This window comes from Catharus ustulatus, chromosome 36 (genome assembly GCF_009819885.2).
Source record: "Catharus ustulatus isolate bCatUst1 chromosome 36, bCatUst1.pri.v2, whole genome shotgun sequence".
Classification (NCBI taxonomy): Eukaryota; Metazoa; Chordata; class Aves; order Passeriformes; family Turdidae; genus Catharus; species Catharus ustulatus.
The window spans coordinates 962,932-986,084 of NC_046256.1; the positions used below are offsets into that span (position 1 = coordinate 962,932).

Here is a 23,153-nt window from a genome sequence, read left to right on the forward strand (position 1 = left end):
TGGGTTACCAGAGTCCTGAATTTTTTGGATTTCAGGGTTTTTGCACTCCCAAACTCCCCAATTTTGATGTTTTTGGGTTCCCAGACTCCAGAATTTTTGGGATTTTGAGGTTTTTGCACTCCCAAACTCCCCAATTTTGATGTTTTTGGGCTCCCAGACTCCAGGATCTTTGGGATTTCGGGGTTTTTGGGTTCCCAAACTCCTGAATTTTTGGGATTTTGAGGTTTTTGCACTCCCAAACTCCCCAATTTTGGGGTTTTTGCAGTCCCAAAGTCTGTGATTTCGGGGTTTTTGCACTCCCAAACTCCACATTTTTTTGGATTTTGGGTTTTTTGTGTCTCTGCCGTTGTGTTTCTGCCTCTTCCAGAAGCGTTTGACGTCGGGGTGCCCCGCAGGGGTCACGAATTTCGGGGTTTTTGCACTCCCAAACTCCAGAATTTTTGCATTTTTGGGTTCCCAAACTCCGGAATTTCAGGATTTTGGGGTTCCCAAACTCCAGAATTTTTGTGATTTTGGGTTTTTTGTGTCTCATCCGTTGTGTTTCTGCCTCTTCCAGAAGCGTTTGACGTCGGGGTGCCCCGCGGGGGTCACGAATTTTGGGGGGTTTGGGCTCCCAAATTCCAGAATTCCGGAATTTTGGGGGTTTTTGGGTTCCCAGACTCCTGCATTTTTGAGATTTTGTGGTTTTTGCACTCCCAAACTCCCCAATTTTGGGGTTTTTGCAGTCCCAAAGTCTGTGATGTCGGGATTTTCGCACTCCCAAACTCCAGGATTTTTACATTTTTGGGTTCCCAAACTCTGGAATTTCGGCATTTTTGCAGTCCCAAACTCCAGATTTTTGGGATTTCGGGATTTTTGTGTCTCATCCGTTGTGTTTCTGCCTCTTCCAGAAGCGTTTGACGTCGGGGTGCCCCGCGGGGGTGACGACCATCAGGCGCCGCGCGGGATTCTCGAACACCAGAACGCCCAGCGCCCGCGCGTGGTCCCGCAGCACCTCGAAATCCACCTGGGACAGGAACTGGTTGTACAGCACACCTGGGGAGGGGACACACCTGGGGTCACCTGGGGACACCTAGGGGTCACCTGGGGTCATCTAAGGTCACCTGGGAGTCACCTGGGATCATCTAAGGTCACCTGGGGGCAACTGGGGATCGGCTGGAGTCACCTGAGGACACCTGGGGTCAGCTGGGGACACACCTGGGGTCAGGTAGAGTCACCTGGGGTCATTTAAGGTCACCTGGGGACACCTGGGAGTCACCTGGTGTCATCTAAGGTCACCTAGGGGCACCTGAGGACACCTGGAGCTCACCTGGGGACACCTGGGGGTCAGGTAGAGTCACCCAGGGTCACCTAGGGGTCATCTAAGGTCATTTAAGGTCACCTGAAGACACCTGGGAGTCACCTGGGGGTCATCTAGAGTCACCTGGGGACACCTGGGATCATCTAAGGTCACCTAGGGGTCATCTAAGGTCAGCTGGGGTCAGGTAGGGTCAGCTGGGGTCACCCAGGGATGGGGACAGCCCCAGCACCTCGAAATCCACCTGGGACAGGAACTGGTTGTACAGCACACCTGGGGGGGAGGGGACACACCTGGGGTCACCTAGGGGTCACCTAGGGGTCATCTAAGGTCAGCTGGGGTCACCTGGGGTCAGCTGGGGTCACCCAGGGATGGGGACAGCCCCAGCACCTCGAAATCCACCTGGGACAGGAACTGGTTGTACAGCACACCTGGGGAGGGGACACACCTGGGGTCACACCTGGGGTCACACCTAGGGGTCACCTGGGGTCAGCTGGGGTCATCTAATGACATCTGAGGGTCATTTAAGGTCACCTAGGAGTCACCAGGGGTCATCTAAGCTCACCTAGGGTCATTTAAGGTCACCTGAGGACACCTGGAGGTCACCTGGGAGTCACCTGGGGACACCCAGGGACACCTGGAGCTCACCTGGGGTCACCTGGGAGTCAGGTAGAGTCACCTGGAAACACCTGGGGGTCATTTAAGGTCACCTGGGGACACCTGGGAGTCACCTGGGGTCATCTAAGGTCACCTAGGGGCACCTGAGGACACCTGGAGCGCACCTGGGGGTCAGGTAGTCACCTGGGGTCACCTAGGGGTCAGCTGGGGGTCATCTAAGGTCACTTAAGGTCACCTCAAGTCACCTGGGAATCACCTGAGGACACCTGGGGACACCTGGGGGTCAGCTGGGGTCATCTAAGGTCATCTGAGAACACCTGGGAGTCACCTGGGGGTCAGCTGGGGTCATCTAAGGTCACCTGAGGACACTTGGAGGTCACCTGGGGACACCTGGGGGTCAGCTGAGGTCATCTAAGGTCATTTAAGGTCACCTGGGGACACCTGTGGGTCAGGTAGGGTCACCCAGGGGTCAGCTGGGGTCACGCCTGGGGTCACCTAGGGGTCAGCTGGGGTCACCCAGGGGTCAGCTGGGGTCACCCAGGGATGGGGACAGCCCCAGCACCTCGAAATCCACCTGGGACAGGAACTGGTTGTACAGCACACCTGGGCGGGGGACACACCTGGGGTCACCTGGGGTCAGCTGGGGTCACCTGGGGTCAGCTGGGGTCATCTAAAGTCACCTAGGGGTCACCTGGGGTCATCTAAGGTCACTTGAGGGTCACCTGGGGGCACCTGAGGACACCTGGAGCTCACCTGGGGACACCTGGAAGTCACCTGGGGGTCATCTAGAGTCACCTAGGGACACCTGGGATCATCTAAGGTCACCTAGGGGTCAGCTGGGGTCATCTAAGGTCACCTGAGGACACTTGGAGGTCACCTGGGGACACCTGGGGGTCAGCTGGGGTCATCTAAGGTCATTTAAGGTCACCTGGGGACACCTGGTGGTCAGGTAGAGTCACCTGGGGTCACACCTGGGGTCACCTGGGGTCACCTAGGGGTCAGCTGGGGTCACCCAGGGATGGGGACAGCCCCAGCACCTCGAAATCCACCTGGGACAGGAACTGGTTGTACAGCACACCTGGGGAGGGGACACACCTGGGGTCACACCTGGGGTCACCTAGGGGTAAGCTGGGGTCAGCTGGGGTCACCTGGGGTCAGCTGGGGTCACCTAGGGGTCAGCTGGGGTCATCTAAAGTCACCTAGGGGTCACCTGGGGTCATCTAAGGTCACCTGGGGGCACCTGAGGACACCTGGAGCTCACCTGGGGACACCTGGAAGTCACCTGGGGGTCATCTAGAGTCACCTAGGGACACCTGGGATCATCTAAGGTCACCTGGGAGTCACCTGGGATCATCTAAGGTCACCTGGGAGTCACCTGGGATCATCTAAAGTCACCTGGGGGTCAGCTGGGGTCATCTAAGGTCATTTAAGGTCACCTGGGGACACCTGTGGGTCAGGTAGAGTCACCTGGGGTCACACCTGGGGTCAGCTGGGGTCAGCTGGGGTCACCAGGGGTCAGCTGGGGTCACCCAGGGATGGGGACAGCCCCAGCACCTCGAAATCCACCTGGGACAGGAACTGGTTGTACAGCACACCTGGGGGGGGGGGGACACACCTGGGGTCACCTGGGGTCATCTAATGACATCTGAGGGTCATTTAAGGTCACCTAGGAGTCACCAGGGGTCATTTAAGGTCACCTGAGGACACCTGGAGGTCACCCGGGAGTCACCTGGGGACACCCAGGGACACCTGGAGCTCACCTGGGAGTCACCTGGGAGTCAGGTAGAGTCACCTGGAAACACCTGGGGGTCATTTAAGGTCACCTGGGGACATCTGGGGATCGGCTGGGGTCATTTAAGGTCATCTGAGGGTCACCTGGGGTCATCCAAGAACACCTGGGAGTCACCTGGGATCATCTAAAGTCACCTGGGGGTCAGCTGGGGTCATCTAAGGTCATTTAAGGTCACCTGGGGACACCTGTGGGTCAGGTAGGGTCACCTGGGGTCACCTAGGGGTCAGCTGGGGTCACCCAGGGATGGGGACAGCCCCAGCACCTCGAAATCCACCTGGGACAGGAACTGGTTGTACAGCACACCTGGGGGGGGGACACACCTGGGGTCACACCTGGGGTCACCTGGGGTCACCTGGGGTCATCTAATGACATCTGAGGGTCATTTAAGGTCACCTAGGAGTCACCAGGGGTCATCTAAGTTCACCTGGGTTCATTTAAGGTCACCTGAGGACACCTGGAGGTCACCCGGGAGTCACCTGGGGACACCCAGGGACACCTGGAGCTCACCTGGGGTCACCTGGGAGTCAGGTAGAGTCACCTGGAAACACCTGGGGGTCATTTAAGGTCACCTGGGGACATCTGGGGGTCGGTTGGGGTCATCTAAGGTCATCTGAGGGTCACCTGGGGTCATCTGAGGTCAGATAGAGTCACCTGGGCTCACCTGGGAGTCACTTGGGGACACCTAGGGGTCAGCTGGGGACACCTGGGGACACCTTGGTGGCACTTTGGTGACACTTTGGGGAGATTTTAGAGACACTTTGGTGACACCTTGGTGACACTTTGGTGACACTTTCAGGACACTTTGGTGACATCTTGGTGACACTCGGGACACTTTGGTCACACCTTGGTGACAATTTGGTGACACCTTGGTGACATCTTGGTGACACTTCCGTGACAATTTGACGACACTTTCAGGACATTTTGGGGACACCTTGGTGACATCTTGGTGACATCTTGATGACACTTTCAGGACACCTTGGTGACATTCTGGGGACACCTGGGGGTCACCTTGATGGCACTTTGGTGACACTTTCAGGACACCTTGGTGACATTTTGGGGACATCTTGGTGACACTTTGGTGACACTTCCGTGACAATTTGACAACACTTTCAGGACATTTTGGGGACACCTTGGTGACATCTTGGTGACACTCTGGTGACACTTTGATGACACCTTGGTGACACCTTGGTGACACTCTGGTGACACTGTGATGACACCCTGGTGGCACCTTGGGGACATTTGGGGACACTTTGGTGACACATTGATGACACTTTCAGGACACTTTGCTGACACCTTGGTGACACCCTGGTCACACCTTGGTGACACCTTGATGACACTTTCAGGACACCTTGGTGACACTCTGGTGACACTTTGGCGACACCCTGGTGGCACCTTGGGGACATTTGGGGACATTTGGTGGCCTCACCGTCGGAGAAGCGCAGCCGGTCCCGCTCGAGCTCCCAGAGCCGGATCTGATCGGTGACGGTCGGGGGCAGCACCGGGGTCTGGGGACACAGGGGACATTTGGGGACATTGGGGGACACTGAGGGGACATTGGGGGGATTGGGGACATTGGGGGGGATTGGGGACATCCAGGGGATTGGGGACACTGAGGGGACATTGGGGACATTGGGGACACTGGGGACATTGAGGACATTGGGGACATTGGGGACATTGAGGGGACATTGAGGGGATATTGGGGACACTGGGGACATTTGGGGGGATTGGGGGGACATTGAGGGGGATTGGGGACATTTGGGGACATTGAGGACATTGGGGACATTGGGGGCATTGGGGACATTGAGGGGGATTGGGGACATTTGGGGGGATTGGGGACATCCAGGGGATTGGGGACACTGAGGGGACATTGGGGACACTGGGGGGATTGGGGACACTGGGGACATTGGGGACATTTGGGGACATTGGGGACATTTGGGGACAGTGAGGGGATTGGGGACATTGGGGACATTTGAGGGGGATTGGGGACATTGGGGACATTTGGGACATTGGGGACATTGAGGTATTGAGGACATTGGGGACTTTGGGGACATTGGAGAGGATTGGGGACATTGGGGGGGATTGGGGACATTGAGGGGATATTGGGGACACTGGGGACATTTGGGGGGATTGGGGGGACATTGAGGGGATTTGGGGACATTTGGGGACATTGGGGACATTGGGGGACATTGGGGACATGGGGGAGACTGAGGGGACAGAGGGGACACTGGGGGGATTGGGGACATTGGGGACATTGAGGGGACACTGAGGGGATTGGGGACATTGGGGACATTGGGGACATTGGGGGATTGGGGACATTTGGGGGATTGGGGACAGTGGGGACATTGGGGACAATGGGGACACTGAGGGGACATTGGGGACATTGAGGTATTGAGGTATTGGGGACATTGGGGACATTTGGGGACATTTTGGGGACATTTGGGGACATTTTGGGTCTCACCTGTTTGGCCATCACGGGGTGGGCGCGCGTGCGCAGGAAGTGAATGATCTGGGGGGGGTGACAGCGGTGTCACCAAATGTCACCAAGTGCCACCAGTGACACCCCCCAGTGTCCCCACTGCCACCCTCAGTGTCCCCAGTGTCCCAAATCCCAGTGTCACTAATGTCCCCAACGTCCTGAATGTCCCCAATGTCCCCAATGTCCCCTCAATGTTCCCAATGTCCCCAATGTCCCCAATGTCCCCTCAATGTCCCCAGTGTCCCCAATGTCCTCACTGTCCCCAATGTCTCCTCTGTGTCCCCAATGTCCCAAATGTCCCCAATCCCCTGAATGTCCCCAATGTCCCCTCAGTGTCCCCAATGTCTCCAATGTCCCCAGTGCCACCCCAATGTCCCCAATGTCCCCTCAGTGTCCCCACTGTCCCCAATGTCCCCAGTGCCACCCCAATGTCCCCAATGTCCCCAATGTCCCCAAATGTCCCCAATGTCCCCAATCCCCCAATGTCCCCAAATCCCCAAATGTCCCCAATGTCCCCTCAGCGTCCCCAATGTCCCCAGAGTCCCCAATGTCCTCTCAGAGTCCCCAATGTCCCCTCAATGTCCCCAATGTCCCCTCAGTGTCCCCAATGTCCCCAATGTCCCCAATGTCCCCCCAGTGTCCCCAATGTCCCCAAATCCCCAATGTCCCCCAGTGTCCCCAGTGTCCCCAGTGTCACCTGGTCAGCCGTGATGCCGTTGGCGATGGCCGCCTGCACGCTGTCCCTTGTCACCTGTGTGTCCCCAATGTCCCCTCAGTGTCCCCAATGTCCCCAATGTCCCCAGTGTCACCTGGTCAGCTGTGATGCCATTAGCAATGGCCGCCTGCACGCTGTCCCTTGTCACCTGTGCCACCACCAGGTTGGGGAAGCGATAGAGGAGCTCGGAGAAGAGAGCGATGAGAGCGACCTGCAGCTCCGAGTCTGGGGACATTTGGGGACATTGGGGACACTGAGGGGACATTGGGGACACTGAGGGGACATTGGGGACATTGGGGACATTGGGGACATTGGGGACACTGAGGGGACACTGGAGACATTGGGGTGGCACTGGGGACATTGGGGGATTGGGGATTTGGGGACATTTGGGGACATTGGGAGCCATAGAGGAGCTCGGAGAAGAGAGCGATGAGAGCGACCTGCAGCTCCGAGTCTGGGGACAGTGGGGACACTGAGGACATTGGGGACATTGGGGACATTGGGGACACTGAGGGGACAGTGGGGACATCACAGGGGATTGGGGACATTTGGGACACTGAGGACATTGGGGACATTGGGGACATTTGGCGGGACATTGGGGACATTTGGGGATTGGGGACATTGGGGACACTGAGGGGACAGTGGGGACATTGGGGACATTGGGGGCATTGGGGACATTGGGGACAGTGAGGGGACATTGGGGACATTGGGGATTTGGAGACATTTGGGGACACTGAGGGGACATTTGGGGACATTGGGGACATTGGGGACAGTGGGGACATTGAGGGCACATTGGGGACAGTGGGGACATTGAGGGGATTGGGGACATCGGGGACATTGGGGACATTGGGGATTTGGGGACATTTGGGGACATTGGGGACATTGGGGACATTGGGGACACGAGGACACTAGGATGGATTTGGGAACATTGGGGACAAGTGCCACCACTGTGCCCATTGTCCCCACTGTCCCCATGTCCCCCGTTGTCCCCAAGTGCCACCAGTGTCCCCAAGTAGCACCGCTGTCCCCACTGTCCCCAATGTCCCCACTGTCCCCACTGTCCCCTGTGTCCCCAGTGTCCCCAAGTGCCACCTGTGTAGGCGTAGATCCGGTAGTTGGTCTCCACCAGGACGAAGCCGTGCCCGTCGGGCTCTGTCCCCAACGTCCCCAGTGTCCCCAGGGATGTCCCCAAGGGCGTCCCCGATGTCCCCGAGGCCAGCGCGATGGCCAGGCGGGTGGGGTAGAACCGGCGTGACTTCCTCTGGGGACAGAGGGGACACCAGTGTCACCAGTGTCACCAAGGTGTCATCAATGTCATCAAAGTGTCATCAATGTCATCAGAGTGACATCAGTGTCATCAATGTCATCAGTGTCACCAAGGTGTCATCAATGTCATCAGTGTGTCAGCAGTGTCATCCATGTGTCATCAAGCTGTCACCAGTGTCACCAGCGTCAGCAGAGTGTCACCAGTGTGGCATCAGTGTCACCAGAGTCATCAATGTCACCAAGGTGTGACCAATGTCATCAGTGTCACCAAGATGTCATCAAAGTGTCAGCAGTGTCACCAGTGTCACCGGTGTCACCAAGGCGTCATCAATGTCACCAGAGTGTCACCAAGGTCACCAAGGTGTCACCAGTGTCAGCAGTGTCACCAAGGTGCCATCAATGTCACCCAGGTGTCACCAAGGCGTCATCAATGTCATCAAAGTGTCATCAAGGTGTCACCAGTGTCACCAGTGTCATGAAAGTGTCATCAGTGTCACCAGTGTCACCAAGGTGCCATCAAAGTGTCATCAAAGTGTCATCAAAATGTCACCAAGATAATCAAGGTGTCACCAGTGTCATCAAGGTGTCACCAGTATCACCAGCGTCAGCAGAGTGGCATCAGTGTCACCAGAGTCATCAATGTCACCAAGGTGTCATCAATGTCACCAGTGTCACCAGTGTCACCAAGGTGTCATCAACATCATCAAAGTGTCATCAATGTCATCACAGTAACATCAATGTCACCAGTGTCATCAAGGTGTCACCAGACTCACCAAGGTGTCATCAATGTCATCAGTGTCACCAGAGTGTCACCAATGTCACCAGTGCCACTGAAGTGTCACCAAAGTGTCACCAGTGTCCCCAGTGTCCCCTCCCAGTGTCCCCAGTGTCCCCTCCCAGTGTCCCCTCCCAGTGCTTCCAGTGCTCCCAGTGTCCCCTCCCAGTGCTCCCAGTGTCCCCAGTGTCCCCTCCCAGTGTCCCCTCCCAGTGTCCCCAGTGTCCCCTCCCAGTGTCCCCTCCCAGTGCTCCCAGTGCTCCCAGTGTCCCCAGTGTCCCCTCCCAGTGTCCCCTCCCAGTGCTCCCAGTGCTCCCAGTGTCCCCAGTGTCCCCTCCCAGTGCCCCCAGTGCTCCCAGTGTCCCCAGTGTCCCCTCCCAGTGCTCCCAGTGCTCCCAGTGCCCCCAGTGTCCCCAGTGTCCCCTCCCAGTGTCCCCAGTGTCCCCTCCCAGTGTCCCCAGTGTCCCCAGTGTCCCCTCCCAGTGCTCCCAGTGCCCCCAGTGTCCCCAGTGTCCCCTCCCAGTGCTCCCAGTGCTCCCAGTTCACCTTCCTCTGGAACACCAGTCCGAACTCTCTCAGGTGCTGCAGGAACGTCAGCAGGGACTCGCTCATCCCCTCCACCGAGTAATCCTGCACCAGTACGGACCAGTATGGACCAGTATAAACCAGTATGGACCAGTACGGACCGGTATGGACCAGTACGGACCGGTATGGACCAGTACGGACCGGTATGGACCAGTACGGACCAGTATAAACCAGTATGGACCAGTATGGACCAGTACGGACCAGTATGGACCAGTATGGACCAGTATAAACCAGTACAGACCAGTACAGACCAATGCAAACCAGTACAGACCAGTACAGACCAATGCAAACCAGTACAGACCAGTATGGACCAGTACAGACCAGTATGGACCAGTACGGACCAGTATGGACCAGTATAGACCAGTTCAGACCAGTATGGACCAGTACAAACCAGTACAGACCAATCTCTCCCAGTTCCATCCCAGTCCCTCCCAGTCCCCTCCCAGTTGATCCCAGTCCCTCCCAGTCCCTCCCAGTCCATCCCAGTCCATCCCAGTCCCTCCCAGTTCCCTCCCAGTCTCTCCCAGTCCCTCCCAGTCCCTCCCAGTCCCTCCCAGTCCCCTCCCAGTCTCTCCCAGTCCCTCCCAGTCCCTCCCAGTCCCTCCCAGTCCCCTCCCAGTTCCCTCCCAGTCCATCCCAGTCCCACCTTTCCCAGTGTGGAGAAGCTCAGCTGGAACAGGAAGGACAAAATCTCCACCAGGTCCATCCCCCGAGCCTGGGGAGGGAATTTTGGGGAATTTTTGGGGGGTCCCGAATTTTTTGGGAAATTTTGGGACCCCCCCCAAAAATTTGGGAGCCTCAAAATTGGGGGAAAAAGCCTCAAAATTGGGAAAAAAATTCAAATTTTGAGGAAAAAAAATCAAATTTTGGGGAAAAAATTTTAAAAATCCTTCCTGGTTTTAGGAAATTCCTTCAGATTTTTTGGGGACCCCTCCCCCAAATTTTGGGAACCCTCAAAATTTTGGGATTTCCCCCCAAATTTTGGGATTTCCCCCCAAATTTTGGGGTGTTTTTGAGGTGAATTTTGGATTTTTTGGGTTTTTTGGGGGTGTTCATAAATTTTAGGGGTTTTATGGATTCCCCCCATTCAGATTTTGGGGTTTTTGGGGTTTTTTTGGGGTATTCATAAATTTTAGGGGGTTTTAAGGATTCTCCCCATTCAGATTTTGGGGATTTTTGGGTTTTTTTGGGTTTTTTGGGGTTTTTTTTGGGTTTTTTTGGGGTGTTCATAAATTTTAGGGGATGTTAGGGCTTCCCCCACCCAGATTTTTGGGTTTTTTTGGATTTTTTTGGGGTGTTCATAAATTTTAGGTGGTTTTAGGGATTCCCCCCATTCAGATTTTGGGGTTTTTGGGGTATTTTGGGGGTGTTCATAAATTTTAGGGGGTTTTAAGGATTCTCCCTATTCAGATTTTGGGGATTTTTGGGTTTTTTTGGGTTTTTTGGGGGTTTTTTTGGGGTGTTCATAAATTTTAGGGGATGTTAGGGCTTCCCCCACCCAGATTTTTGGTTTTTTTGGGATTTTTTTGGGAATTTTTGGGATTTTTTTGGGATTTTTTTGGGGTGTTCATAAATTTTAGGGGTTTTAGGGATTCCCCCCATTCAGATTTTGAGGATTTTGGGTTTTTTGGGGTTTTTTAGGGTGTTCATAAATTTTAGGGGGTTTTAAGGATTCCCCCCATTCAGATTTTGAGGTTTTTGGGGTTTTTTTTGGGGTGTTCATAAATTTTAGGGGGTTTTGGGGATTCCCCCCATTCAGATTTTGGGGTTTTTATAAATTTTTAGGAGGTTTTAGGGATTCCCTCCATTCAAATTTTGGTTTTTTTAGGGTGTTCATAAATTTTAGGTGGTTTTTGGGCTTCCCCCACCCAGATTTTTGGGTTTTTTTTGGGTTTTTTTTGGGGAGTTCATAAATTTTAGGGGATTTTAGGGCTTCCCTCCATTCAAATTTTGGTTTTTTTCGGGTGTTCATAAATTTTAGGGGTTTTAAGGATTCCCCTCATTCAGATTTTGGGGTTTTTTTGCAGTTTTTTTTGGGTTTTTTAGGGTGTTCATAAATTTTAGGGGATGTTAGGGCTTCCCCCACCCAGATTTTTGGTTTTTTTGGGATTTTTTTGGTGTGTTCATAAATTTTAGGTGGTTTTAGGGATTTCTCCCATTCAGATTTTGGGGTTTTTGGGGTTTTTTTGGGGTATTCATAAATTTTAGGGGGTTTTAAGGACTCCCCCCATTCAGATTTTGGGTATTTTTGGGTTTTTTTGGGTTTTTTGGGTTTTTTTTTTGGGTGTTCATAAATTTTAGGGGATTTTAGGGCTTCCCCCACCCAGATTTTTGGTTTTTTTTGGGATTTTTTTGGGATTTTTTTGGGATTTTTTTTGGGTGTTCATAAATTTTAGCGGATTTTAGGGATTTCCCCCATTCAGATTTTTGGGTTTTTTGGGATTTTTTTGGGATTTTTTTGGGATTTTTTTGGGATTTTTTTGGGATTTTTTTGGGGTGTTCATAAATTTTAGGGGATTTTAAGGATTCCCCCCATTCAGATTTTGGGTATTTTGGATTTTTTGGGATTTTTTTGGGATTTTTTGGGCCCCCTGACCTCGGCTCCTCGCAGATATTGAAGGATGAAGAACCAGAGCTGGGCTGGGGTGTCGAGCAGCAGGAATTGGAACCCGGCTGAGGTGATGCAGGGGGGCTCCCCCCCCTCGCTGGAAACCCCAAAATTTGGGGAGGGGGGATCAGAAAACCCCAAATTTTGGGGATTGACCCCCAAATTTCCCCCCAAATTTTCCCTAGGAGTCACCAGGTTGACTCAGTAAAACCTCAAATTCCTCCCCAAAATCTCCCCCAAATCTTCCCAAATCACCCCAAAATCTCCTTAAGGATCCCCAAAATCTCCTTAAGGATCCCAAAATCATCTCCAGAACCCCAAATTTTCCAAAATCCCCCCAAAATTCCCCCAAATTTCTTCATGAACCCGGCCTGCACCAGCAGCTGTTCCAGGGTCAAAAATCCCTTTAAAATCCTCCCAAAAATCCCCCAAAATCCTTCAAATCCCCCCAAAATCCTTCAAATCCCCCCAAAATCCTTCAAATCCCCCAAATCTTCTCAAATCCCCCCAAATTCCTCAAAATTATTCCCAAATTACCCCCAAAATCCCCCCAAAATTACACCAAAAAACTCTTCATGAGCCCGGCCTGCACCAGGACGTCCCTCCCAAAATCCCCCCAAAAGTCCTCCCCAAAATCCCTCAAATCCTCCCTAAATCCCTCAAAATTCTCCTCAATCACCCCCAAGACTCTCTAAAAACCCCAAAATCCCCAAAATAATTAAAATATTTCCCAAAATTCCCACAAAAAACTCTTCACGAGCCCGGCCTGCACCAGGACGTCCCTCCCAAAATCCCCCCAAAAATCCTCCCCAAAACCACTAAAATCCTCCCCAAAATCCCTCAAATCCACCCTAAATCCCTCAAAATTCTCCTCAATCACCCCCAAGACTCCCTAAAAACCCCAAAATCCCCCAAAATTTCCCCAAAAAAAAATCTCCCAAACCTTTTCATGAGCCCGGCCTGCACCAGCAGCTGCGCCAGGTCCTGGCTCACGGCCGCGCTCGGGGACCCCACCATGAAGTGCAAAACCACCTAAAAAATGTGGATTTAAACTCTCCCAACTTCAAAAAAAATCCCCAAACCCCCCAAAATATCCCAAATCCCCCCCAAAATCTCCCAAATTCTCACCTCCCAGCGCTCCTCGGCGTATTTATCCAGCGCAGGAACGTCCCGAGCGTGTCTGTCTGGGCCTAGCGGGGCCGTGTCGTCCGACCAGGCCTTGCCCCTGTGAGACCCCAAAAACGGAGCCCCCCAGGGGATCAGCACCCCAAAAATCATTAAAAACCACCCCCCAAAACCCCCCAGACCCACAAAGTCCCAAAATTTTGATGAAATTCCCTAAATTTTGACGAAATTCCCTCATGAATTCTGATTTTTTTGGCTCGTTCAGGCCTCAATTCCCACCTAGGCCTTGCCCCTGTGGGGACCCCAAAAACGGAGCCCCCCAGGGGATCAGCACCCCAAAAATCATTAAAAACCACCCCCCAAAACCCCCCAGACCCACAAAGTCCCAAAATTTTGATGGAATTCCCTAAATTTTGACAAAATTCCCTCATGAATTCCGATTTTTTGGCTCATTCGGCCTCAATTCCCACCTAGGCCTTGCCCCTGTGGGGACCCCAAAAACGGAGCCCCTCAGGGGATCAGCACCCCAAAAAACCCCAAAAACCACCCCACAAAACCCACCAGACCCACAAAGTCCCAAAATTTTGATGAAATTCCCTAAATTTTGACAAAATTTCCTCATGAATTCTGATTTTTTGGCTCGTTCAGGCCTCAATTCCCACCTAGGTCTTGCTCCTGTGAGACCCCAAAAACGGAGCCCCTCAGAGGATCAGCACCCCAAAAAACCCCAAAAACCACCCCCCAAAACCCCCCAGACCCACAAAGTCCCAAAATTTTGATGAAATTCCCTAAATTTTGACGAAATTCCCTCATGAATTCGGATTTTTTGGCTCGTTCAGGCCTCAATTCCCACCTAGGCCTTGCCCCTGTGGGGACCCCAAAATTGGAGCCCCCCAGGGGATCAGCATCCCAAAAATCTTTAAAAACCACCCCCTAAAACCCCCCACACCCACAAAGTCCCAAAATTTTGATGAAATTCCCTAAATTTTGATGAAATTCCCTCATGAATTCTGATTTTTTGGTTCATTCAGGCCTCAATTCCCAGCTAGGCCTTGCCCCTGTGAGACCCCCAAAACGGAGCCCCCCAGGGGATCAGCACCCCAAAAATCTTTAAAAACCACCCCCCAAACCCCCCACACCCACAAAGTCCCAAAATTTTGATGAAATTCCCTAAATTTTGACGAAATTCCCCCATGAATTCTGATTTTTTGGCTCGTTCAGGCCTCAATTCCCACCTAGGCCTTGCCCCTGTGGGACCCCAAAAACGGAGCCTCCCAGGACCTCAGCACCCCAAAAATCATTAAAAACCACCCCCCAAAATCCCCCAGACCCACAAAGTCCCAAAATTTTGATGAAATTCCCTAAATTTTGATGAAATTCCCTCATGAATTCTGATTTTTTGGCTCATTCGGGCCTCAATTCCCAGCTAGGCCTTGCCCCTGTGGGACCCCAAAAACGGAGCCCCCCAGGGGATCAGTATCCCAAAAAACCCCAAAAACCACCCCACAAAACCCACCAGACCCACAAAGTCCCAAAATTTTGATGAAATTCCCTAAATTTTGATTAAATTCCCTCATGAATTCTGATTTTTTGGCTTATTCGGCCTCAATTCCCACCTAGGCCTTGCCCCTGTGGGGACCCCAAAAACGGAGCCCCTCAGGGGATCAGCACCCCAAAAATCATTAAAAACCACCCCCCAAAACCCCCCAGACCCACAAAGTCACAAAATTTTGATGAAATTCCCTAAATTTTGATTAAATTCTCTCATGAATTTGGATTTTTTGGCTCATCCGGGCCTCAATTCCCACCTAGGCCTTGCCCCTGTGAGACCCCAAAAATGGAGTCCCCCAGGGGATCAGCACCCCAAAAATCATTAAAAACCACCCCCCAAAACCCCCCAGACCCACAAAGTCCCAAAATTTTGATGAAATTCCCTAAATTTTGATTAAATTCCCTCATGAATTCTGTTTTTTTGGCTCGTTCAGGCCTCAATTCTCACCTAGGCCTTGCCCCTGTGAGACCCCAAAAACGGAGCCCCCCAGGGGATCAGTATCCCAAAAAATCCCCAAAACCACCCCACAAAACCCCCCAAACCCACAAAATCCCAAAATTTTGATGAAATTCCCTAAATTTTGATTAAATTCTCTCATGAATTCTGATTTTTTGGCTCATTTGGCCTCAATTCCCACCTAGGCCTTGCCCCTGTGAGACCCCAAAATCGGAGCCCCTGAGGGGTTTACCACCCCAAAAAAACACACAAAAAATACAAAAATCGACAAAATTACCCCAAGAACCACCCCAAAAACCACCAGGCCCACAAAATCCCAAAATTGTGACAAAATTCCCTCATGAATTCCAATTTTTGGGCTCGTTCATCCCAAATTCCCACTCAGGCCTTGCCCCATTTCACCCCATTTTTTCCTCATTTCCTCCCCAGATTTTCCCCTCCAATTTTCCCCCCTGACTTTTTTCCCATTTTTCCCCATGCCCTCCCCATTTTTTTCTCAATTTTTCTCCATTTTCCCCTCATTTTTTCCTCCAATTCCCCCCATTTTCCCCCATTTTATTCCCCATTTCCCCCCCACTTTTTCCCCATTTCCCCCCTATTTTTCCCCATTTTTCCCCCATTTAATTCCCTATTTTTCCTCCATTTTCTCCTCATTCCACCCCATTTTTTTCCTCAAATTTTCCCCATTTATTCTCCATTCTCCCCCCATTTTTTCTCAATTTCCCCCATTTTTTTCTCTATTTTCCCCCATTCCCCCCCAATTTTTCCTCAATTTTTCCCCCATTTCCCCCCATTTTTTCCCCAATTTTCTCAATTTCCCCCCATTTTTTTCTCATTTCTCCCCCACTTCCCCCCCATTTTTTTTCTATTTTCCTCCATTTTTCCCCATTCCCCCCCATTTTTTTCTCAATTTTTCCCCATTTCCCCCCCATTTCCCCCCCATTTTTCCCCATTCTCCCCCTCATTTTTCCCCCATTTTTCCCCATTTTTTAATCCCTTTTCCCCTATCCCCCCCCATTTTTCCCCTATATTTTTTTCAGTTTTCCCCCCCCATTTTTCCCCATTTATCCCCTATATTTTTTTCAATTTTTCCCCCATTTTTCCCTATTTATCCCCATTTTATTTCAATTTTTCCCCCCGTTTTTTCCCCATTCTCCCCCTCATTTTTCCCCCATTTTTCCCCATTTTTTAAACCCTTTTCCCCCATTCCCCCCCATTTTTCCCCATTTATCCCCTATATTTTTTTCAATTTTCCCCCCATTTTTCCCCATTTATCCCCATTTTTTTTCAATTTTTTCCCTCATTTTTTCCCATTTCTCCCCCATTTCCCCCCATTTTTTCCCCATTTTTTCCCCATTTCCCCCCCATTTTTTTTTTCAATTTTTCCCCCATTTTTCCCATTTTTCCTCACCCCCCCAGCAGGGCCACCCTGAGGTTCTGTTTGAAGTTTGGGTTGAGGGCGACCCCCGGGAGCCCCCCCGGGAGGGTGTGGGGGTGCCACAGGCGCAGCTCCAGCAGCACCTCCTGGCTCTGCTCCTGCTCCCTGAAAAAACACCAAAAACGCTCAAAATCGCCCCAAAAACATCATAAAATCAACATAAAATCACAACAAAATCAGCACAAAATCAGCCCAAAATAATCCCCCAAATCAGCCCCAAATCAGCTCAAAATAAACCCCCAAAAACACCAAAAACGCTCAAAATCACCCCAAAATCAGACCAAAATCATCCTCAAAATTAGCACAAAATCAGTACAAAAACATCATAAAATCAGGCCAAAATCAGCACAAAATAATCCCCAAAATTAGGACAAAATCAGCACAAAATCAGTTCAAAATAATCCCCCAAATCAGCCCAAAATCGTCACAAAATCAGCACAAAATCATCATAAAATCATCACAAAATAATCCCCAAAAACACTCAAAATTGGACCAAAATCAGATCAAAATCAGCACAAAATCTGTCACAAAATCACAACAAAATAATCACAAAATCATCCCCAAAATCAGCACAAAAAAACCCAAATCAAACCAAAATCAGCACAAAAACATCACAAAATCAGCCCAAAATAATCCCAAAAATCAGCACAGAAATATCATAAAATCATCACAAAATAATCCCCCAAATCAGCTCAAAATAAACCCCAAAAACACCAAAAATGCCCAAAATCACCCCAAAAACATCATAAAATCATCCCCAAAACCAGCACCCAATCAGTACAAAATCACAAAAAAATTAGCACAAAAAAACCCAAAATCAGCACAAAAATCATCCCCAAAATCAGCACAGAAATATCATAAAATCAGCACAAAATAATCCCCAAAATCAGCACAGAATCAGCTCAAAATAAACCCCAAAAAACACCAAAAACGCACAAAATCACCCCAAAAACATCATAAAATCATCCCCAAAATCAGCACAAAATCAGCACAAAATCAGCTCAAAATAATCCAAAAAATCAGCACAAAATCGTCACCAAAATCAGCACAAAATCACCATAAAATCAGCCCAAAATCAGCACAAAATTACCATTAAATCAGCACAAAATCAGCACAAAAACATCATAAAATCAGACCAAAATCAGCACAAAACAATCCACAAAATTAGGACAAAATCAGCACAAAATCAGCACAAAAACATCACAAAATCAGCCCAAAATAATCCCAAAAATCAGTGCAAAATCAGCACAGAAATATCATAAAATCAGCACAAAATAATCCCCAAAATCAGTTTCAAAATATCACAAAACCTCCCCTAAATCCCCCCCAGGACCCCCAAATCCCCCCATAAAATGCCCCCCAAATCCTCCCAGGACCCCCCAAATCCCCCCCAAATCCCCCAAAATCCCCCTCAAATCCACCCCAGATCCCCCTGCGACCCCCAAACCTCCCCCCAAATCCCCCCAAATCCCCCCAAAATCCACCCCAAATCCTCCCCAAATCCCCCCCAGGACTCCCAAATCCCCTCAGGACCCCCAAAACCTCCCCTCAAATTCACCCAGGACCCCCAAATCCCCCCAAATTCCCCCCAATCCCCCAAATCTCCCCCCAGGACCCCCCCAAATCCCCCCTAAATCCCCCTCAGGACTCCTCAAATCCCCCCCAAATTCCCCCCAGGACCCCCAAACCTCCCCTCAAATCCCCTCAGGACCCCCAAATCCCCCTCAAATTCCCCCAAATCCCCCAAAATCCCTCCTAAATCCCCCCCCAAATCCCCCCCAGGACCCCCAAACCTCCCCTCAAATCCCCTCAGGACTCCCCCAAATCCCCCCCAAATTACCCCCCAAATACCCCCAGGACCCCCAAAACCTTCCCTCAAATTCACCCCAAATCCCCCCAAATCCCCCCCAAATTTTCCCCAGGACCCCCCAAATTCCCCCAAATTCCCCCAAATCCCCCCCAAATCCCCTAAATCCCCCCCAGGACCCCCCAAACCCCCCCCAAGCCCCCAGCCCCACCTGCCGTGCTCCTTCTTGACCCAAAAACATCCCCCAAAAATCAAAATTACCCCCTCAGGGACCCCCCAAATCCCCCCCAGGACCCCCCAGGACCCCCAAAATCCCCCTCAAATCCCCCCCAAATCCCCCCAGGACCCCCCAGGACCCCCCAAATCCCCCCCAGCCCCCCCAGCCCCACCTGCCGTGCTCCTTCTTGACCCAGAGCCCCACGGCCGCCTGGGGCAGGGGCTGCTCCAGGAAAAGCATCCGGAGGATCCCGGCCTGGGCCAGCCCTGGCAGCTCCCTGGGGGGGAATTAATCATTAATTAATCATTAACTAATCATTAATTAATCATTAATTAATCATTAATTAGCGTTAATTAGCAATTATTGCAATTTTTCTGATTGGTTTCCCGGGGTTATTTGTGATTATTTTGGATTTTTTTGGGTTATTTTGGGTTATTTTGGGCTGGGATCTCACCTGAGCATGGTCAGGCAGGTGCCAATCATTCATTAACGATTAATTAGTGATTTATTAGCGCTAATTAATCATTCATTAGCGGTAATTAGCAATTATTGCAATTTTTCTGATCGGTTTCCTGTGGTTATTTGTGATTATTTTGGGGTAATTTTGAATTATTTTGGGTTATTTTGGGCTGGGATCTCACCTGACCACGGCCAGGCAGGTGCCAATCATTAATTAACCATTAATTAATGATCAATAAGGGTTAATTAGCAATTATTTTGATTTTCCTGAATGGTTACTGTGGTTATTTGTGATTATTTTGAGTTAATTTTGAATTATTTTGGGTTGTTTTGGGCTGGGATCTCACCTGAGCATGGTCAGGCAGGTGCCAATCATTCATTAATGATTAATTAATGATAAATTAGCGCTAATCAATCATTAATTAGTGTTAATTAGCAATTATTTTGATTTTTCTGAATGGTTATTGTGCTTATTTGTGATTATTTTGGGTTATTTTGGGCTGGGATCTCACCTGAGCACAGCCAGGCAGGTGCCAATCATTCACTAATGATTAATTAATGATTAATTAGCATTAATTAGGGGTTAATTAATTACCTGAAGACAGCCAGGCAGGTGGCCGGGTGCCCGTAGAGCCGGTCCAGGGTTTGGGGGCTGAGCCCCCGCAGGAACTCCTGGAGGTTCTTGCACTGCAGGTGAGCCCGGGGCTCCATCGCACCTGGGGGGAATAAACACCTGAGATACACCTGGGATACACCTGAGAGACACCTGGGATACACCTGGGATACACCTGGGATACACCTGGGATACACCTGGGGGGGAATAAACACACCTGAGATACACCTGGGGGGGAATAAACACACCTGGGCACACCTGAGATACACCTGGGGGGAATAAACACACCTGGGATACACCTGGGGGGAATAAACACACCTGGGATACACCTGAGATACACCTGGGGGGAATAAACACACCTGGGCACACCTGGGGGACACCTGCCTTACCAAATTAACCCAATTAACACAAATCTCCCAATTATCCCAAACCCCCAAATTAACCAAAAATCCTTAATTAGCCCCAAACCCCCAAATCAACCTAATTAACCCCAAACCCCCAATTAACCAAAAATCCCCAAATTAACCTAAATAACCCAATTAACCCCAAACCCCCAAATTAACCAAAAATCTTTAATTAACGTAATTAACCCAATTAACCCCAAACCCCCAATTAACCCCTATTACCCCAAACCTCCAATTAACCCAAATTACCCCAAACCCCCAAATTGACCAAAAATCCTTAATTAACCTAAATAACCCAATTAACCCCAAACCCCAAATTAACCTAATTAACCCAATTAACCCCAAACCCCAAATTAACCAAAAATTTTTAATTAAACCCAATTCCCCAATTAACTCAAATTACCCCAAACCCCCAAATTAATCAAAAATCCTTAATTAACCCCCAAACCCCCAAATTAACCTAATTAACCCCAAAACCCCAAATTAACTCCAATTACCCCAAACCCCCAAATTAACCAAAAATCCTTAATTAGCCCCAAACCCTCAATTAACCCAAATTAACCCCAAACCCCAAATTAACTCCAATTAACCCTAAACCCCCAAATTAACCAAAAATCCTTAATTAACCCCAAACCCCCAAATTAACCTAATTAACCTAATTAACACCAAAACCCCAAATTAATCCCAATTAACCCCAAACCCCCAAATTAACCAAAAACCTTAATTAACCCCGAACCCCCAATTAACCCAAATTAACCCCAACCCCCCTAATTAACCCAAACCCCAAATTAACCCAGACCCCCCCCCAATTAACCCCAAACCCCCAAATTAATCAAAAATCCTTAATTAACCCCAAACCCCCAAATTAACCTAATTAACTCAATTAACCCCAAACCCCCAAATTAACTCCAATTACCCCAAACCCCCAAATTAACCAAAAATCCTTAATTAACCCCAAACCCCCAATTAACTCAAATTAACCCCAACCCCCCTAATTAACCCAAACCCCAAATTAACCCCAATTAACCCCGACCCCTCATTACCCCCCCACCCCAATTCCCGCCCCCAAAATCCCGAATTTTCCCGCCAAATATCCCCAAATTTACCCAAAAAATCCCAATTAACCGCAATTAACCGCAATTAACCGCAATTAACCCCGACCTCTGATTACCCCCCTCACTCCCCCCCTCCCCTCACCCCCTCCCACCCCCAAAATCCCGAATTTTGCCCCCAAAAATTCCGAATTTTCCCCCCAAAAATCCCAAATTTCCCCCAAACTCACCCCGGCCACGCCGCCGCCGAGGCCACGCCCCCTTCCCGCCCAAGCCCCGCCCACAAAGCGGCGTTCCCGCCCTTTCCCCGGTCACGTGATGTTGTTGTTTCCGCCCTTTCCTCCATCACGTGACGCCGTAACGGCTCTCCCTATCACGTGATGGCGGTCACGCGCATTTCCTTGATCACGTGACGCAGTAACGGCTCTCCCTCTATCACGTGATGTTGACACAGCCCATTTCCTTGATCACGTGACGCGGTTCCCGGCCTTTTCGAGGTCGCGTGTCCCCGCCCCCTTCCAAGATGGCGGCGCCCTCCCTCAGCCGCGCCGCCCTCGGCGCCCCCCGGATTTTGGGGGGTCCCGGGGGAAGAGTGACACAAATGGTTCTGGTTCCGGTTCTGGAGCTGGTTCTGGTTCTGGTTCCAGTTCTGGTTCTGGAGATGGGGAGTATCACCATTGAAGAGTGACCCAGTTCTGGTTCCGGTTCTGGAGCTGGTTCTGGTTCTGGTTCCACTTCTGGTTCTGGAGATGGGGAGTATCAGCATTGAACAGTGACCCAAATTCCATGGTTCTGGTGCTGGTTCTGGTTCCGGTTCTGGTTCTAGTTCTGGAGCTGGGGAGTATCAATCACCATTGAACAGTGACCCGGTTCTGGTTCCGGTTCTGGTTCTGGAGCTGGGGAGTATCAATCACCATTGAACAGTGACCCGGTTCTGGTTCTGGTTCTGGTTCTGGAGTTGGGGAGTATCAATCACCATTGAACAGTGACCCGGTTCTGGTTCTGGTTCTGGTTCTGGAGCTGGGGAGTATCACCATCGAAGAGTGACCCAGTTCTGGTTCTGGTTCTGGTTCTGGAGCTGGGGAGTATCACCATCGAAGAGTGACCCAGTTCTGGTTCTGGTTCTGGTTCTTGTTCCGGTTCTGGTTCTGGTTCTGGAGCTGGTTCTGGTTCTGGAACTGGAGCTAGTTCTGGTTCTAGTTCTGGTTGGAGCTGGGGAGTATCACCATTGAAGAGTGACACAAATGGTTCTGGTGCTGGTTCCGGTTCTGGTTCTGGTTGGAGTTGGGGAGTATCACCATCGAAGAGTGATCTGGTTCTGGTTCTGGTTCTGGAGCTGGTTCTGGTTCTGGTTCCAGTTCTGGTTCTGGAGATGGGGAGTATCACCATTGAAGAGTGACCCGGTTCTGGTTCCGGTTCTGGAGCTGGTTCTGGTTCCACTTCTGGTTCTGGAGATGGGGAGTATCAGCATTGAACAGTGACCCAAATTCCATGGTTCTGGTGCTGGTTCTGGTTCCGGTTCTGGTTCTAGTTCTGGAGCTGGGGAGTATCAATCACCATTGAACAGTGACCCGGTTCTGGTTCCGGTTCTGGTTCTGGAGTTGGGGAGTATCAATCACCATTGAACAGTGACCCGGTTCTGGTTCTGGTTCTGGTTCTGGAGCTGGGGAGTATCACCATCGAAGAGTGACCCAGTTCTGGTTCTGGTTCTGGTTCTGGAGCTGGGGAGTATCACCATCGAAGAGTGACCCAGTTCTGGTTCTGGTTCTAGAGCTGGTTCCGGTTCTGGTTCTGGTTCTGGAGCTGGTTCTGGTTCTGGAACTGGAGCTAGTTCTGGTTCTAGCTCTGGTTGGAGCTGGGGAGTATCACCACTGAAGAGTGACACAAATGGTTCTGGT

The 23,153-nt window shown here is 50.6% G+C and overlaps 1 protein-coding gene across 1 annotated transcript; it reads right to left on the minus strand.

Annotated features, from left to right (window-relative positions):
* Positions 1 to 841: 841 nt before the first annotated feature.
* Positions 842 to 21,513, minus strand: GTF2H4 (general transcription factor IIH subunit 4). Its single transcript, XM_033084180.1, has 14 exons — positions 21,486 to 21,513; positions 19,782 to 19,902; positions 18,900 to 19,004; positions 16,677 to 16,808; positions 13,261 to 13,357; positions 13,076 to 13,164; positions 12,121 to 12,229; positions 10,171 to 10,239; positions 9,486 to 9,569; positions 7,991 to 8,159; positions 6,993 to 7,123; positions 6,166 to 6,213; positions 5,134 to 5,212; positions 842 to 1,035 (listed from the first exon to the last, which is right to left on the minus strand). The coding sequence occupies exons 2-14, from the start codon at positions 19,895 to 19,897 to the stop codon at positions 863 to 865; spliced, it is 1,401 nt and encodes a 466-aa protein (XP_032940071.1). The 5' UTR covers positions 19,898 to 19,902; positions 21,486 to 21,513; the 3' UTR covers positions 842 to 862.
* Positions 21,514 to 23,153: the final 1,640 nt, after the last annotated feature.

What these genes read in the sequence shown, in the direction of transcription:
- GTF2H4 (XM_033084180.1), bottom strand. Translation starts at nt 19,897, where the DNA reads ATGGAGCCCCGGGCTCACCTGCAGTGCAAGAACCTCCAGGAGTTCCTG. An exon ending in ACGCCGAGGAGCGCTGGGAG is followed by an intron (nt 13,165 to 13,260) that starts GTGAGAATTTGG and finishes CACATTTTTTAG; the next exon opens with GTGGTTTTGCACTTCATGGT. An exon ending in CCGGATCTACGCCTACACAG is followed by an intron (nt 7,124 to 7,990) that starts GTGGCACTTGGG and finishes AAATGTCCCCAG; the next exon opens with ACTCGGAGCTGCAGGTCGCT.